Genomic DNA, 16,690 nt, shown 5'->3' with positions numbered 1-16,690 from the left:
ACTTTTTTTTTCAAAATTTCAAAAAACATGGGCTATAACCCATCGTTTTTTTCATTTTTTCATTTTTTTCAAATCCTAAAAAATGATGAAAAACGGCGTGCCATAGTATGCCGTACGATATGGGCTATAGCCCACGGTCCAAAATGATGAGAAACGAGGCTAACTTTTTTTTTCAAAATTTCAAAAAACATGGGCTATAACCCATCGTTTTTGTCATTTCGTCATTTTTTTCAAATCTTCAAAAATGATGAAAAACGGCGCGCTATAGTATGCCGTACGATATGGGCTATAGCCCACGGTCCAAAATGATGAGAAACGAGGCTAACTTTTTTTTTCAAAATTTCAAAAAACATGGGCTATAACCCATCGTTTTTGTCATTTCGTCATTTTTTTCAAATCTTCAAAAATGATGAAAAACGGCGCGCTATAGTATGCCGTACGATATGGGCTGTAGCCCACGGTCCAAAATGATGAGAAACGAGGCTAACTTTTTTTTTCAAAATTTCAAAAAACATGGGCTATAACCCATCGTTTTTGTCATTTCGTAATTTTTTTCAAATCTTCAAAAATGATGAAAAACGGCGTGCCATAGTATGCCGTACGATATGGGCTATAGCCCACGGTCCAAAATGATGAGAAACGAGGCTAACATTTTTTTTCAAAATTTCAAAAAACATGGGCTATAACCCATCGTTTTTGTCATTTCGTAATTTTTTTCAAATCTTCAAAAATGATGAAAAACGGCGCGCTATAGTATGCCGTACGATATGGGCTATAGCCCACGGTCCAAAATGATGAGAAACGAGGCTAACTTTTTTTTTTTTAATTTAAAATAACATGGGCTATAACCCATCGTTTTTGTAATTTCGTCATTTTTTTCAAATCCTCAAAAATGATGAAAAACGGCGCGCTATAGTATGCCGTACGATATGGGCTATAGCCCATGGTCCAAAATGATGAGAAACGAGGATAACTTTTTTTTTCAAAATTTAAAAAAACATGGGCTATAACCCATCGTTTTTGTCAAATTGCGGAATTGCGGAAATTGCGGAAATTGCGGAAATGGTAATTGCGGAAATGGAAATTGCGGACTTAGGCGTCTAGGCGCGACAATTTTCCGCTCAGAGCAGGAGTCTCTTCCGGGTTTTTAGACAGCTGGTGAATGAAGCGCCACCCACGCAGCATTCTGCCGCGTGGGTGAAAAACAATGAAAAACGATATACTATAGTATAGTAGTAGTATATATACTAGTAGTAGTACTATTATACTAGTAGTATATATACTATAAAAAAAATTGAATACTAGTGACACGTGGTCAGAGGTATATTTCAAGCAATACATGTTAAGTAATCAATAAAAATGACATTTTTGGGTGTAGTATCCTTTTAATGATAAATCCACAACACAAGTAGTTAAGTGAGTAGGAAAAAAAGAGTAAGTATTTACATCTAAAGTCATTCACGTCACAGTTTCATACCCATGCTAACAAAATGGAGAAGTTTTGATATATATATACACACAGTACAAGAAATCATTCTTTGCATCGTTGTACAAAGAAATCCCTTTGTAGTAATCAGCTGGACCTGTCCACTCCTTGATGCAAACAAAAACAAAACAAAACACAAACTATCCACTACCCCAAATAATAATAATTATTATAGTAACTATAATAATAATATCACAAAAATGAAGTTGTATATATTTGTTGGCTAGGTTTAAAAACATAGTTTTACATCAGAAAGTACAAGGCAAGACAATTAAACACAATCTATACAAGGTTCACCTTCATATTCTCCTGTACACACGCTCTGTCCTAAGCTCTGTACACACCCAGAATGCAATCTGTGATCATCGTCCATGCATGCTCTGAATATCAGCTCTTTGCCCTCGCTTTATCCACTATAGTATTTACAAGAGGAAAAAAAAATCCAAAATCTATAACAAAGGAAATAGCTGTGTTCAGTCCATTGGTGTTGGGTTGAATGAATTTATGTCCATGGTGGGAGAGCATCCCTAAAGTCCCTAGTATTTATATTATTGTTAAAACAAATCTCTTTAACATGGTGGGAGGTGTTTGTTTTGAAGTGAGGCGGATTGAAATAACCTGTAAAGTAATGCCCTACTGATCGTACAGCATCACACAAAAGTACCAAAAGCAGCAGAGCTTGTAGATCTGCTACTTTAGGCACTTTTGAATTAGAAAAGTAACATAATGAGGTTTCCACCCGACAAGAGAAGATATTGGAAAACGTTTCCATACACAAAAGTTACATGAATTTAATTTAAATACATAAAAATGTAGATCAATCAATCAGTTTGAACTCACGTTTACTTAAGAGTCTTATTCTTGTGTGAGGGACTATATTGACTATATGAGACAATCTTTCAGCACTCATCATACTGTGTACATTTTTGGCTGATTGAAGCCAAGGCATTTTAGAGAGACGTAACAGTGTTAATTTTGACAGCATATTTAGATTTAGTTTTAGTCTAAAACATTTTTTTAAATGTTTTAATTTAATTAGTTGTGGTTTAGACAAAATATACGATTTTTACGACATACGATTTGATGGCGTCTTAATGGCTGATTTTACACTTATTTGCATGCTCAAAATAGCCGATCTACAAGCTCACAACGGGCCGCGCTGCGAGCTTGTACATCTGCTATTTCTGAACATTTTTGAAAAATCTTGAAAGTGTGAGATGAAGTACTGATAGAAGGCAATTGTAGAATCGGCCTCAGGTCTTATGGGGTTAGAGCATTGCCATACGCATTTATACCGATCACTTTGAGTAAGAAAAAGGCCATATATAAATGATAAATGCTATTAATAGTTGATCATGGCTGTTGAGAAAACACCATTTTAAAACACTCTCTGGAGAAAACAAAAACAAAACAAAAACACCACATTGTCTAGTCACACTCAAAGACACCAAATCACATTTCCCATCAGTGATTTTGTGAAATAATGCCCTTGCGAGTAAAGATACATCGGGTCCATTTACTGAATCACGTTGAGAAGTAATCCACAAATGACCCCGTCAGCTTCCCCCAGAGTTCATATTGTGTCCAGGCTGCACTATAATAAGAATAACAGAAACATATTGCATTGTATTTACACGTGGTTATAAGAAAACCAATGAGCAAAACCATTCAGTGATCACCCTAATGAGATGGGCGATCATTCAATGATCATTTCAACCTTTTTCAATCCTGACAACAACCACACAGAGTTCTGTCAGGCAATTCAACTGACCCCACATTGCTTTGTTGGCAGAACGTACGATATATTAGGCTTAGTAGAAACATTCTATAGTCTCCGTTTCCTCTTTAGTCATCATCTTTACTCATTTCAGTACAGATACATTGACAAGGGGAAAAAGACTGTCCATTGATTTAGGTCCAGTGTTTACAATATTGGCTGAAAAATAAGAAAGTGCCGACCACTTAAATTCTTGCACAAAACTCTCAAAGAGTTCTAATCTTCACAGTTAGTCCATCGAGACCAAATCCACTTCTTGTACTTGACTCTGTTATGATTCCAATTCAATTCCAACAGACAAAATAATCACTACATTTATTCCAGTGGTTACAAGTTTAGCTATCCCTATGGCCAGCCCTGGCAGCCCAGGAGAGCACAGTCCCAAGTTGTATGCCGGCTTTCACTGAATTATCATGCATACAAAAAGGGTACCCTGATATAAATGTGGATAATTGTTATATAAAACTTTCTATGTACATTTTATATATAAATGTCATCCATTAACCACTCAAGTCCAATGTTATACTTCATCACACAACAGTGTCACACGTTAAAAAAATACGTAAATATGGCCAATCTACAAGCTCACAACGCATTGCATCATCATAACACATCGTGAGCTTTTACATTGGCTATTCTTTTCTATGCTTAACACTTTATTACTTTGCTTGTGCACAACCCCAGCTGAATCCATTTAGCTTCTACGATGCATTTGAAGTAAACCCCTGGGTTTATGAATCTGTTTAACGGGGGTGTGAGAAAGGGGCTGACGTCGCGTCCCACTTTTAAAGGAGTGAACCATCCAGCAGCTCCCATGGCTGTATTTGTCTTGCATATTTCTACGTATAGCTTTAACAACTTTCCCATTCAATCCACACTATAAGGATGAATATCTAAAGCATATATATATATGGTTGTTTATACTATATTAAATATATATCTATATACTTTTGAATATATCTTTAGTTTTCTGTTTGTAAAATATATATACTAAATCCCCATGGTATATTCCTTTTAACCTTGTGAGGCTTTATGAGAGCAAGCCTTGACCGGTCTTGTTAAAACAAACTAAAATGAGTGACATCTTTTGACCTGACCCCTCGGGTTGTCGTTGCCAGGTTTGCATATTATTAAGGAGACTTATTTTGTATTTTTCTGAGGACCCCTCTGTTGAGGACCCCTAGGGGTCTCTGTTGAAAAATACACAGAGCTGCAGAAAGAAGGTTTTGGTGCCGTGTTCATGTCTTTTTAAAGTGCTGCTCATTTGAAAAGAGAGCCATCGATAGGATGGAATCAGGGTTTTCATCACTCAATAGTAATTCCTTGAGCCTTTGTGTTTGATGGATGACCTTTACGAGCCATGTTTACTCTGTGAAGTTAGTACAAAAACACACAGGAACATGTCTCTACTACTCTCTATAGTAACTCATATTTGAGTGTGCAATTACTGTATAGAATCACCAAACTCAAATTTTGAGTCTTGTAAATTACTGATTTAATCAAAAAAGAAAAGTGAATCTCCGTCTCTCTCCCTCTAATCTATTAGATCAAATTAAATTAATTTAATTGCTTAAAAAAACATGTTTATGGCCCGGGCCGCCGGCGTGGTAGTCCGGGCACCCTAGTCTGCATTCCAGCCTGACAGCGTGTCGCGGGTTCGAATCCCGATCCCAACTACCTTTGCTGTGGGTCTCTCCCCATGTCCTGTCAGTCTGTCCTACCAATAAAGGCATAAAAGCACAAAAATATATCTTAACATTTTTTGTTTATATTCATCCAGTTAGGTGAACACTAACAACAGATAATGTTATAAAAGGATGTTGCAATAAATGGTGAATTTTGAGAGAATGCAGTGATTTGTTCATGCTATGAAAGGGCACTTATCTTTTTTCTTTTTTTGGGGTAATTATTATCCAAAAATGCACAAAGGAAAATGCAGCATTCAAGGACCTGGTCCCTTTCTCTTGACTTCACATTATAACCTTTAACATAAACCAGGGGTGTTCAACAGTTTGCAGGCCAAGGACCCCTTAGCTGAGAGAGATGAAGCAGGGACCCCTTAGCTGAGAGAGATGAAGCAGGGACCCCTTAGCTGAGAGAGATATGAAGCAGGGACCCCTTAGCTGAGAGAGAGATGAAGCAGGGACCCCTTAGCTGAGAGAGAGATGAAGCAGGGACCCCTTAGCTGAGAGAGAGATGAAGCAGGGACCCCTTAGCTGAGAGAGATGAAGCAGGGACCCCTTAGCTGAGAGAGATGAAGCAGGGACCCCTTAGCTGAGAGAGATGAAGCAGGGACCCCTTAGCTGAGAGAGAGATGAAGCAGGGACCCCTTAGCTGAGAGAGAGATGAAGCAGGGACCCCTTAGCTGAGAGAGAGATGAAGCAGGGACCCCTTAGCTGAGAGAGAGAGATGAAGCAGGGACCCCTTATAGCTGAGAGAGAGATGAAGCAGGGACCCCTTAGCTGAGAGAGAGAGATGAAGCAGGGACCCCTTAGCTGAGAGAGAGATGAAGCAGGGACCCCTTAGCTGAGAGAGAGATGAAGCAGGGACCCCTTAGCTGAGAGAGATGAAGCAGGGACCCCTTAGCTGAGAGAGATGAAGCAGGAACCCCTTAGCTGAGAGAGATGAAGCAGGGACCCCTTAGCTGAGAGAGATGAAGCAGGGACCCCTTAGCTGAGAGAGAGATGAAGCAGGGACCCCTTAGCTGAGAGAGAGATGAAGCAGGGACCCCTTAGCTGAGAGAGATGAAGCAGGGACCCCTTAGCTGAGAGAGAGATGAAGCAGGGACCCCTTAGCTGAGAGAGATGAAGCAGGGACCCCTTAGCTGAGAGAGAGATGAAGCAGGGACCCCTTAGCTGAGAGAGATGAAGCAGGGACCCCTTAGCTGAGAGAGATGAAGCAGGGACCCCTTAGCTGAGAGAGATGAAGCAGGGACCCCTTAGCTGAGAGAGATGAAGCAGGGACCCCTTAGCTGAGAGAGAGATGAAGCAGGGACCCCTTAGCTGAGAGAGAGATGAAGCAGGGACCCCTTAGCTGAGAGAGATGAAGCAGGGACCCCTTAGCTGAGAGAGATGAAGCAGGGACCCCTTAGCTGAGAGAGATGAAGCAGGGACCCCTTAGCTGAGAGAGAGATGAAGCAGGGACCCCTTAGCTGAGAGAGAGATGAAGCAGGGACCCCTTAGCTGAGAGAGAGATGAAGCAGGGACCCCACACTACACATTGTATACAATCATGTTGCAGATTCTTTCATAGACTTGTTTGACATCACTGTCATCAGTTTATGTTGGATTCAATGTAATGTGTATTTTCAGATGTTTAACGATTTAAAGTAAACTTGAGCTTTCATTGTACTTTTGCCCTCTACACCAACCTCTTTGCTCACAACGCCTCGCAGTGCCAGGCATTGTGAGCTTGTGGATTGGCTATTATCAGCTAATGTTCCCTTCAGAATAGGGATGCAAGGTTTTAAGTGGTTAAAAAGTTCCCCTGACATAAACCTTAATCTAGCTGGTTTTCTCTCTGTCTCTCTCTCTGTGAATGGAGTCTGTGTACCACTGTTGGCCAACGTCTACCATCTATAATAAACTCACTCCTCACCCACGCCATGCTCCCACGCCACCCTGGCCTGCTCCTCCTTGGCAGACTGGCAGATGCTGCGTGGTTGCACAGCTGCTCTGGGCGCGGGGGCTGGAGGCGGAGGAGGTGGAGGGGGGTCCTCCTCCGGGATGCAGCCCTCCCTGAGGTAGGGCTTGGGCGGCAGCACGGGCGGCGGCTGGTGGTGGTGCTGGTGGAGGTAGACGGGCGGCTGGTGGTGGTAGTGTGGGTAGAAGTAGTGGTGGTACTGGGGGAGGACGTGAGGGGGCTGGAGGGGGGTCTCCAGACCCTGAGCATGGAGGTGAGGGTGGGGGTGGGCCACTTCTCCGGGGGCCGAGTGGCTGCGGGAGGGCGGGGGCTTGGCGACGTCCAAAACCTCGGGCTCGGACACGCTGTACCTGACGGGCAGGTACGGCGAGTCGGGGTCCTCCTGGTCCGACGTAGCCCAGGCCTGATGGCTGCTGCTGCTGCTGCTGCTAGGGACCCCAGACTCCAGAGTGTCCGAGGTGCTGCTGCTGCTAGGGACCCCAGACTCCAGAGTGTCCGAGGTGCGGCCGCCGGGGGGAGGGGGGTCTGAGGACGAGGGTCCGAAGTTGCTCTCGCTGAGGGAGGAGACGCCGGAGCTGGCGCTGCCTGACAGCGTGGAGCTACTGCCATCCAGGTTGGACTGAGGACTGGTGGGCGAGGCAGGTATAGGGTGCAGGGGGGACTGAAGAGAGAGAGAGAGAGAAACACACACACACACACACACAGAGGAGTGTAAACATCCTTTAATGTGCTCTTACAGTGACGACATGATCAGTGCTGTATCGCATGGCAGTGCCAACTCTCCACACATTAATATCTCAGTCAATTATTCAACTAATCGACACTTCCAATATGAACAAGTGACATAACTTACAAGTCAGTGACACTTTTTATCCGCCAGAGCATAGATAGTAAAATAGCAGGCAAAGCGAGCAGAAATCACACTACAGCCAGGCGTCTGACAATGGGCTTGTTTTCACAGACCGAGCGGGTTTCTCTCGCAAAATCTGGCAGCACTGGTGGAGGGAGCAAAGGAGGACTGGAGAAGGAATGGGAGGAGAGGAGAGGAGAGGAGGAAGAGGAGGAGGAGGTGGGTACCTTTCTTAAGGAGCGCGCAGGGAGAGCTGGAGGGAGGTCGCTGAGCTGCTGGTGGAAAGCGTCAAAGTGCATCGACAGGAGTTGGCCTACAGGGGGAGACAACAGCAGGAACCGCTCAGAGATAACCACAACACATAGAGGAGAAGAGCAGAGGTGTGGAGGGAGGGAGGTGGAAAAGAAGGAGAGGAAAGTGAGGAGACACGACAGGATAACAAAGAAGGGATAGGAGCAGAGGTCATCAATATGCCCATATACGGACAAAATGTGTTCGTGGGAAATCTTTTATTTTATTTTTAAATTATAATGTTATCATTTTGAACATAATATCCAATTTCTGAATGTCAAGATTTACTACGACCCTAATGACACATTCAGAGTCCACTGGTACTAGTGGTTTAATGTTTTAAAGGACCCCCTGGCTGAGAGTGTACAAATACGACCCAATGGACCCGTAATGGTCCATTGGGTTCCATTTACACTCTTAGATTTACAGACCTGTTATAGTCATTCAGGGCTAGCTTTTGAGTGTTTCTGGAAATATTATGGTGCAGTGGGTGCACTCATTTTGTGGTGGACAAAAATGTCCACCACAACTAGCCAGCATGGCGTTGACCCCTGGATAGGAGGATGTGGAGGAAAAGCACAGGTTGTGTGTGTGTGTGTGTATGTCTGTGTGTGTGTGTGTGTGTGTGTGTGTGTGTGTGTGCGTGCGTGCGTGCGTGCGTGCGTGCGTGCGTGCGTGCGTGCGTGCATGCGTGCGTGCGTGAATTAGTATATTATCTTCATGAGAACCCAATATTCACACAAGGCTGGAAAGATGTTGGAAATGATAAGAAGGTGACGGACGACATTCGGCCACATATCTTCAATATCGTCACGGCAACGATCAGAACAGAGAACGGCAATGTGCTGTTGTGTTCTCACTATTTCTTCTCTGTTTACTTTGCATGGTGACACAACAGTGTTTGAAAACGCTGTAGTGTGCATGCCGGTGGCTTGGTGGCCAAGGGGCTTTCAACCTTCGAAAACACTGGTGCCGTCTAAACGGAAGGCACAGCTGATATTTTATTTTGCTGTTTTCTCCAGAGACTCTAAACAGGGCCTGTGTCAGGTGGAAAGCTCATCATCATACTATAATTCAGTCAATGTCTGAGTGTGTGTGTGTCTGTCTGTGTGTGTGTCAGAAACAGCGCGTTATCTCAACTTTCATGTGTTGTGAGGTATCCTCGATTATATCATCACTGTATTATGAATGCATTGGGACCCGAATGGAAACAAGACCGCAAGGACTTTTTTCGGTGCCATCCTTTTGGATAAAATGTGCTTTTTTGACTGTACCATGTACTGTTTTTTCTGCATATGATATATTGTCTAATAAAATAATCAATCAATCAAAAATCATCATTGCCTGCACCAATCACTCCCACTTTTCACATGGTGGTCTTAACGGAGCCCTTTTTTCAATTTGACACATTAATTATTAATAATGAATTTATTAGTGAATTAAAACGCACCCGGGCGCAGTACCCCCCCCCCCCCCCCCCCCCATGGCCACAAGAGGGGGGCAAATATCTCACAACGGGTAAGGGCTAGTATGTTCTTTTCAGAAATTTCTGGATTTCAGGGTCTATGCTTTTGTGTGACTCTATAGAGTGTTCATTTACAAATCACACCCGTGTGAAGTAAGTGGTGCAACTCCGTGTGGAGGTCCCCGGAACTTCCAGACACCCAGGAATGCGCCCAGGGGGCGGGGCGGGGCGGTTCCGGCGAGCCGCCCCGCGTCCGAAACGGTTGAGAAAGAGTTACCATGTGGGCGTCCCTTTACTGTACTGTACTGTACTGTACTGTACTGTACTTATACCTGAAATCATCATATGTACAGTTAATATGTGTGTGGTAGGCTGCACAACAGTGACACTTGGTTTTGAAAACCAACCAAATGCAATTTCCGTGCTCAGACACACCCAGCCACCCAGCCACCCTGGCACACACAAAGTTACTTGCACCACTTAAAAATAAGAGGAGCTAAGAGGTTTCTATCAACAACGATATTTTGAACAGGCCGTTTCAGAGTTTAACACGGTGTTCACCCTGGCAGCTACAAACCTGCAGTCTACCGTTCATTAGTTCAACACGGTGTTCACCCTGGCAGCTACAAACCTGCAGTCTACCGTTCATTAGTTTAACACAGTGTTCACCCTGGCAGCTACAAACCTGCAGTCTACCGTTAATTTTCAGTGGACGTCCTGCAGCGACGTGAAGATACCAAACGACCCCCCAAGTTTGTAGCTACAAACTCTACAACGCTACAATCCAAGTTGATCTGGCTCCGCTTCACCTGCAGCTAGTGTTGTTTCAGCACTTCCACTCACCTTCTCTCTTCACACTGTTCCTGCTTGTAATGGGAGGAGAACTTCAGATTTTTCTACCTCAGCAGACACGTTGGGACGTCAACACCCACGATCAACAAATCAACAGCGACAGAAATATAATGTCGCTTCGTGCCATTGTATCTTTTGTACAATGCAGCATAAGGAATGACTATAGCCAATGGAAATCAGCTTCAAGTCCACACAATGATGCAAGTTTAAGTTTTTGTGAATAGATTTACTATAAACACCAAACTACAGTATATTCTAAGTTTTCAGATACATTCAGGATATCCACATGTTGCCACTTACAGCCTACATTTAATGATATTCAAATGGCTTGTAAAGATTGGAACAGAAAATGTGAATGGCAAGTGGTCACATTGTCCTGCAACATGCTTCCATAGAACACCTGCTGACACCTGACTTCTATGGAATCCAAAGTACTGAAATCAGCTGCGGCGACTGAGAACTTATAATACACGCACAAACTTAATGCACTCACTCACTCACTCACTCACTCACTCACTCACCATGAGCTAGGCTGCGTGGGGGTACAGGAGGTGCCAGCACACTGCCAACGTGAGCTGCCAGGAACGGAAGAGCGTCTCTGGTGCCACTGTCCAAACTCCAACTACTGGGAGTGGTCAGAACTAGAGAAGAGAGGAGAACAGAGGTGAGTATCTCATAGATATAAAAACCTAGATGCAGTGCATTGGAGCGATCCGTATAGCACTGTAAGGCGGAAGTCAAGCATAAGGCACGCTGCGTCGCTACCACTCAAGTGACTACTGGCAAATCACATCCAAATGAGCTTTATTGGCGTGAGAAAAGAAACGTTTATATTAACTCTGACCTACCGAACGTCCCCTTCTGTGTGACACAATTGTTACATACAGTAGGCTAATCGCCCAATCACAATTTTAATAAATGTTATGCATAATCGTCATAATCATTTAAATATTGAAAACTTGTCATATATTTTCAAAAACAGTGGGAATAGCAGCTCTACAAGCTGTGAGCCTGCAGATCTTCTATTTCTCAGCCAGAGAGGTTGAATGGTCTTTAATGTCATAATGGCGTGGACCTACAGTACCTTTCTCAGCCACAGAGAGGTTGGGGTCGCTGCAGGGCTTGCACGGACCAATCACCTGATGGAACAATGCTCTCTGGAAGCTGGTTGGCTGGAGAAACACACAATGACATCATCTGATATGTTATCCAATCACAAAAAGTATCATATCGTGTCGGGCAAAAACCTCTTATCTCCACATTCTAACGTGTTGTGTTTCTCCCCACGCAAATTAACGCCCTACTTGAACATACTAACTACAGTGTCACACAAAAAATATACTATATTTACTTGCTTACTTAATTATTATTAATTTATTCATTAATTTACTTAGAGCAGATATGTCCACTAATGATAGCCTGAAGCAGAGGCTTATTTTGCCTAGCCTTTTTGAAAAGTGAGGTCTTTAAAAACAAAATGGAGTAACACTAGACTAGACTACACTGAGCTGTGGACATCGCTCTTGCCTTTATGTTTCCATGTATGTAATTGTATTTATTTTGTCGCAAGACACATTTCAGTGCAAACTGACAATAAAGTACTATCTATATCTAACACAGTTTCAAACTGTGGTATGCATGCTTGTCAAAAGCATTTTTACATGATTCATGTTGGGGTACATACCTGTCTGTTCTCATTCATGTTGGGGTACATACCTGTCTGTTCTCATTCATGTTGGGGTACATACCTGTCTGTTCTCATTGATGTTGGGGTACATACCTGTCTGTTCTCATTGATGTTGGGGTACATACCTGTCTGTTCTCATTCATGTTGGGGTACATACCTGTCTGTTCTCATTCATGTTGGGGTACATACCTGTCTGTTCTCATTGATGTTGGGGTACATACCCGTCTGTTCTCATTGATGTTGGGGTACATACCTGTCTGTTCTCATTGATGTTGGGGTACATACCTGTCCGTTCTCATTCATGTTGGGGTACATACCTGTCCGTTCTCATTCATGTTGGGGTACATACCTGTCCGTTCTCATTCATGTTGGGGTACATACCTGTCCGTTCTCATTCATGTTGGGGTACATACCTGTCCGTTATCATTCATGTTGGGGTACATACCTGTCCGTTCTCATTCATGTTGGGGTACATACCTGTCCGTTCTCATTCATGTTGGGGTACATACCTGTCCGTTCTCATTCATGTTGGGGTACATACCTGTCCGTTCTCATTCATGTTGGGGTACATGGCACTGCTGGGCCTCTCCCTGTGGGGCGGCAGCAACATCAGCATCTCTCGGTTGTGTCTGTATTTGTCCGGCAGAGACGGAGAGCTTACTGTGAAGAAAGAGAGAAAGTTTGACAGAAACTGATCAGAAATAGGCAGATATACAAATTATAAGTGTACCCCTAAAATTTGATTACGAAAATATCTCCATACTTAAAAATCTTTTTTTTTAAACATTTAAAAACAATTTTCCTCTTTAGCTGTTCTTATCCAGAGCTATTAATTCCCTACAGTGCAGTGCTGATTTTTACAGCAATTCTTTAATTAGTTTAGTCATAGACTTTTGAATGCAATTTCATGTAGTTTTATTTTAGTCATACTTTACTCATGAGAAAGGTTTTAGCTTTAGACTAGTTTTAGTCGACTAAATATCATACGATTTTGGCAGGCTATTTTCAGAGAGCATTCCTTATCTTTTAGTTCTACTGGATCTCTTCTTAACATTTTTTGTCTAGTTTTGAATTTGTTGACGAAATTGCCAATATATTTAGTATTAGTTTTAGTCATCATAGCTTAGTTTTTATTTTGTTTTCGTCAGTGAAAAACGGTAGTTGATGATCATAGTTTTAGTCGACAGAATTAACACTGATTTCCTTGCTTATAGATCATTGTGCTTAGAAGAAAAGCTGCACTAGGAATAGACTCCTAATGTAAAGTAAATGTGTAAGTGGGTTCAGAATTAGAACACTGCTATGAGGGATTGAAAGCAGGTTTCCCTATCAGTTTACTTTTTTATTTTCATTTTCATTATAGGGAATGAAATGCAATGGTACGAAGGTAGCCTACAGGTGCATACAGTATTATGCATGTACAGTTCTATCCCTATTTCCATTGATTTTGTGATGATCAGATTTCTGTTGTTTGTTAGGAACCCATCCCAAGTAGATTCTTACTCCTGATGGTCGAGGGGGCGGAGTTAATCATCTGAGAGGGAGCAGAGTGGGTGGAGCTCAGACTGGAGGAGGAGGGGCTTGGCTGTGGAAAGATCATAATATGGCATAACATTATTACTAGATATATAAATCACAGTCAAAGTTAGCACCTTGATAGCTAAAGTATAGATATGGCACTTGAAATACAATAATGTCTTCTGTATGACACTGTAGTAGAATTTTGCGGGGGGACGGACACACAACAAAGTTAGAATATGGAGATTATTGTTTCTGATATTGGTTTCTGCCCGACAACAGCGATATGCAAAATCAGATGAAACCAAGGAAACAGCTACAATGCAGAGGAGTCTAAACAATACCACGTCTACAAAAGCCGCTAGTATACCTCTGGCAGTGACTACAGTATGTTGCTCCTTACACCCATCTGGAAGAAAGATGGTTTGCACCAACAACCATTTCCACCCTGTTCCACTAGTGGGTCAAACAAGTTACAAAATCGTGGGATAAAAAATATATATATAAAAAAAAAGAGGAAAACTTGAGCGAATATCCATTTCCATTAGGACAGATTGAAAATAATTGTATACTTGACGTTTCTCTACCCTATAGTCTGAGGGGAACATTCACCAGAAATAGCTGATCTACAGTGAGCTTGTAGATCAGCTATTTTTGGTGAAGAGATTTGGTGTAGACTGAAGAAGAACTCTCCAACTCAGGTCTGTATTACAAAGCCAAATATTATCAAAGGATTCTGCGGCAGCCTGCCTGGACTTGACCCACCTGCATGCGGTAGAAGTCGTCAGGGTGCTCCACCACCACGCCGTCAGCCAGGATGAGGAGGTTCCCCACCGTCCCACCAACACCCAACTCACTGCTTTGGTGAGAGGAGAGAGAGTTTCTCACCGCCGTCAACACAGCTATGGGACTGCAGGGGGCGCCGGGGAGGGAGGGGGGAGGTGGTAGGGAGGAAAAAAGACGAATGGTGGTGGGAGAATAGGAGAGAGAGAGAGAGAGAGAGAGAGAGAGAGAGAGAGATGCAATAAACCAAAAAGGAAGGGATGTGTGGGATGAACGAAAAAAATGACGAAGCAGGATGGATGAGAGGAATGAGAGGAGAAATGGAATGGTAGAAAGAGAAAATATGGCAATGTTACAAGATAGATAGATAGATAGATAGATAGATAGATAGATAGATAGATAGATAGATAGATAGATAGATAGATAGATAGATAGATAGATAGATAGGTAGATAGACAGGTAGGTAGGTAGGTAGGTAGGTAGGTAGGTAGGTAGATAGATAGATAGATAGATAGATAGATAGATAGATAGATAGATAGATAGATAGATAGATAGATAGATAGATAGATAGATAGATAGATAGATAGATAGATAGATAGATAGATAGATAGATAGATAGATAGATAGATAGACAGGTAGGTAGATAGATAGATAGATAGATAGATAGATAGATAGATAGATAGATAGATAGATAGATAGATAGATAGATAGATAGATAGATAGATAGATGTGTGAAGCGTGACGGTGTGGTGACATGATTGTCATTGAGGTTGAAGAATGGTGTGATGCAAAGGATTGTGGGATAGGCTTCTGGTCCTCGGAGTGAGGGTCCGGGGCCTGGTTCAAGGGGTTCCCCAGCTAAATGAGTTGGAAGTTGTGAGGTGTTTGAGCATGTGTGCATTTGTGTGCACGTGCGTGTGTGTGTGTGTGTGTGTGTGTGTGTGTGTGTGTGTGTGTGTGTGTGTGTGTGCGTGTTACACTGACCTGTGTGTGTGTGTGTGTGTGTGTGTGTGTGTGTGTGTGTGTGTGTTACACTGACCTGTGTCTGTGCAAGAGTTTGAAGCTCTCGGGGCTCATGGGACTGTGAGAGGCCAGGATCCCTCGGGGAGTGTTGGCTCCTGAACCAGCCTTATCCAGACCAGGCAGACTCTGGAACACATGCAGCAGAGAAACACACACTGACTGCCCTGCGTGTGCATGTATGTGTGGCCTTGTGCATGTTGGATTACAGTGTGTGATGTGTTGCACTTGTGATACTGTTCAAAATAGGATCAAAATAAATCTAAATGTTGTGTGCATGTTGTGAGGGTTCTGTGTAATAGTTTCCATCAGCACTCACATGGCAGAGGCTACTCCTCATCATCTGGAACTGATCGATCAGCTTCTTGTGCAGGGGACGCATTTCTGGGTGCACCAGCTTCTCGTGCACTGCCAGGCCCACGCCTAGGATGTGAACCTGTGGAAGGAAGAGAGACGATGATGATGACAACATTGTTCTCCACTCCTGGTTACTCCTGGAGATCGAACCCCGACCTCCCAATCTCGAACCGCAAGGCTGAGCTGGTGTCGAGGTGTCTCGCTCATATACACATGACCATTGACCACATACTGTGGGCTCGTGTCTCCATCATACCTGCTCCTGCATGAGGTCTTTCAGTTGGGTGATCTTGTCGGTGTCTTCAGGGTGACTGGTGATATATTCCTTGTCAAAGAACGCCTGTGGAACAAGCAAGTGACATGATTAGAAGAATCAAGGTCGACTGATTACTGACCCAGCTGGAATGCATTCACACATCATATATGCAGGGGCATCAAAGTATAATACTGTAACTCGTTTCATCGTCTCATTTGTGTGTGCTTTGTATTTTTTCAATATTATGTTATGTGTTGGGGAGTTTTTGTTTTATTTATTTATATGTTCAATGTTCAATGTCCGACATAATTGGCAATGCTGCTTCCTGTATCTGTGATACCCGTCGTGCTATGTGATTTGAGCTGCTGCTGTAAATTGTGCAGCCTTTAACGCTAACTCAGTTAACTCAGCCCTACTCAAAACTAGTTGATGAACACGGGTGTGTCGTGTCGTTTACCTCTTGGTAGCGGGCGACGCCTCCGTTGACGGCGGCGTCGATGACTCCGTTGAGCGTCATGCTGAGCAGGTTGATGTTTCCGTGCAGCTGTTTGTGCTGATACTGACTGATCAGAGTCCTCAGCTCCTGGTTCTTGTTCTCCACCACGTAGGTGGCGTTCTCCAGAGGACTCACCTCCACCTGGGACACAAGGTGGTGTTAACCACTACTGTGAAGGAACTAGGGACATTTACTCAAGTACTGCACTTC

The 16,690-nt window shown here is 43.1% G+C and overlaps 1 protein-coding gene across 1 annotated transcript in view; it reads right to left on the bottom strand.

Moving 5' to 3' along the window:
- Positions 1–6,849: 6,849 nt before the first annotated feature.
- The window catches only part of LOC308333289 (dedicator of cytokinesis protein 3-like), a gene marked incomplete at both ends in the record, with an annotated part of 194,352 nt that continues 184,511 nt past the window's right edge, over positions 6,850–16,690 (bottom strand). Inside the window, 11 exons of the mRNA XM_080789586.1 lie at positions 6,850–7,566; positions 7,983–8,068; positions 10,885–11,004; positions 11,448–11,535; positions 12,592–12,710; positions 13,554–13,635; positions 14,334–14,424; positions 15,391–15,500; positions 15,691–15,807; positions 15,985–16,068; positions 16,442–16,621. Of these exons, the coding sequence (XP_080645712.1) occupies positions 6,850–7,566; positions 7,983–8,068; positions 10,885–11,004; positions 11,448–11,535; positions 12,592–12,710; positions 13,554–13,635; positions 14,334–14,424; positions 15,391–15,500; positions 15,691–15,807; positions 15,985–16,068; positions 16,442–16,621 (1,794 nt within the window). The remainder of the gene's footprint in view (positions 7,567–7,982; positions 8,069–10,884; positions 11,005–11,447; positions 11,536–12,591; positions 12,711–13,553; positions 13,636–14,333; positions 14,425–15,390; positions 15,501–15,690; positions 15,808–15,984; positions 16,069–16,441; positions 16,622–16,690) is intronic.

This window comes from Protomyctophum bolini (assembly GCF_963924005.1).
Source record: "Protomyctophum bolini genome assembly, chromosome: 2".
Taxonomy (NCBI): Eukaryota; Metazoa; Chordata; class Actinopteri; order Myctophiformes; family Myctophidae; genus Protomyctophum; species Protomyctophum bolini.
The sequence above is the reverse complement of the archived record's forward strand: the minus strand, read 5'-3'. Positions and strand labels throughout refer to the sequence as shown.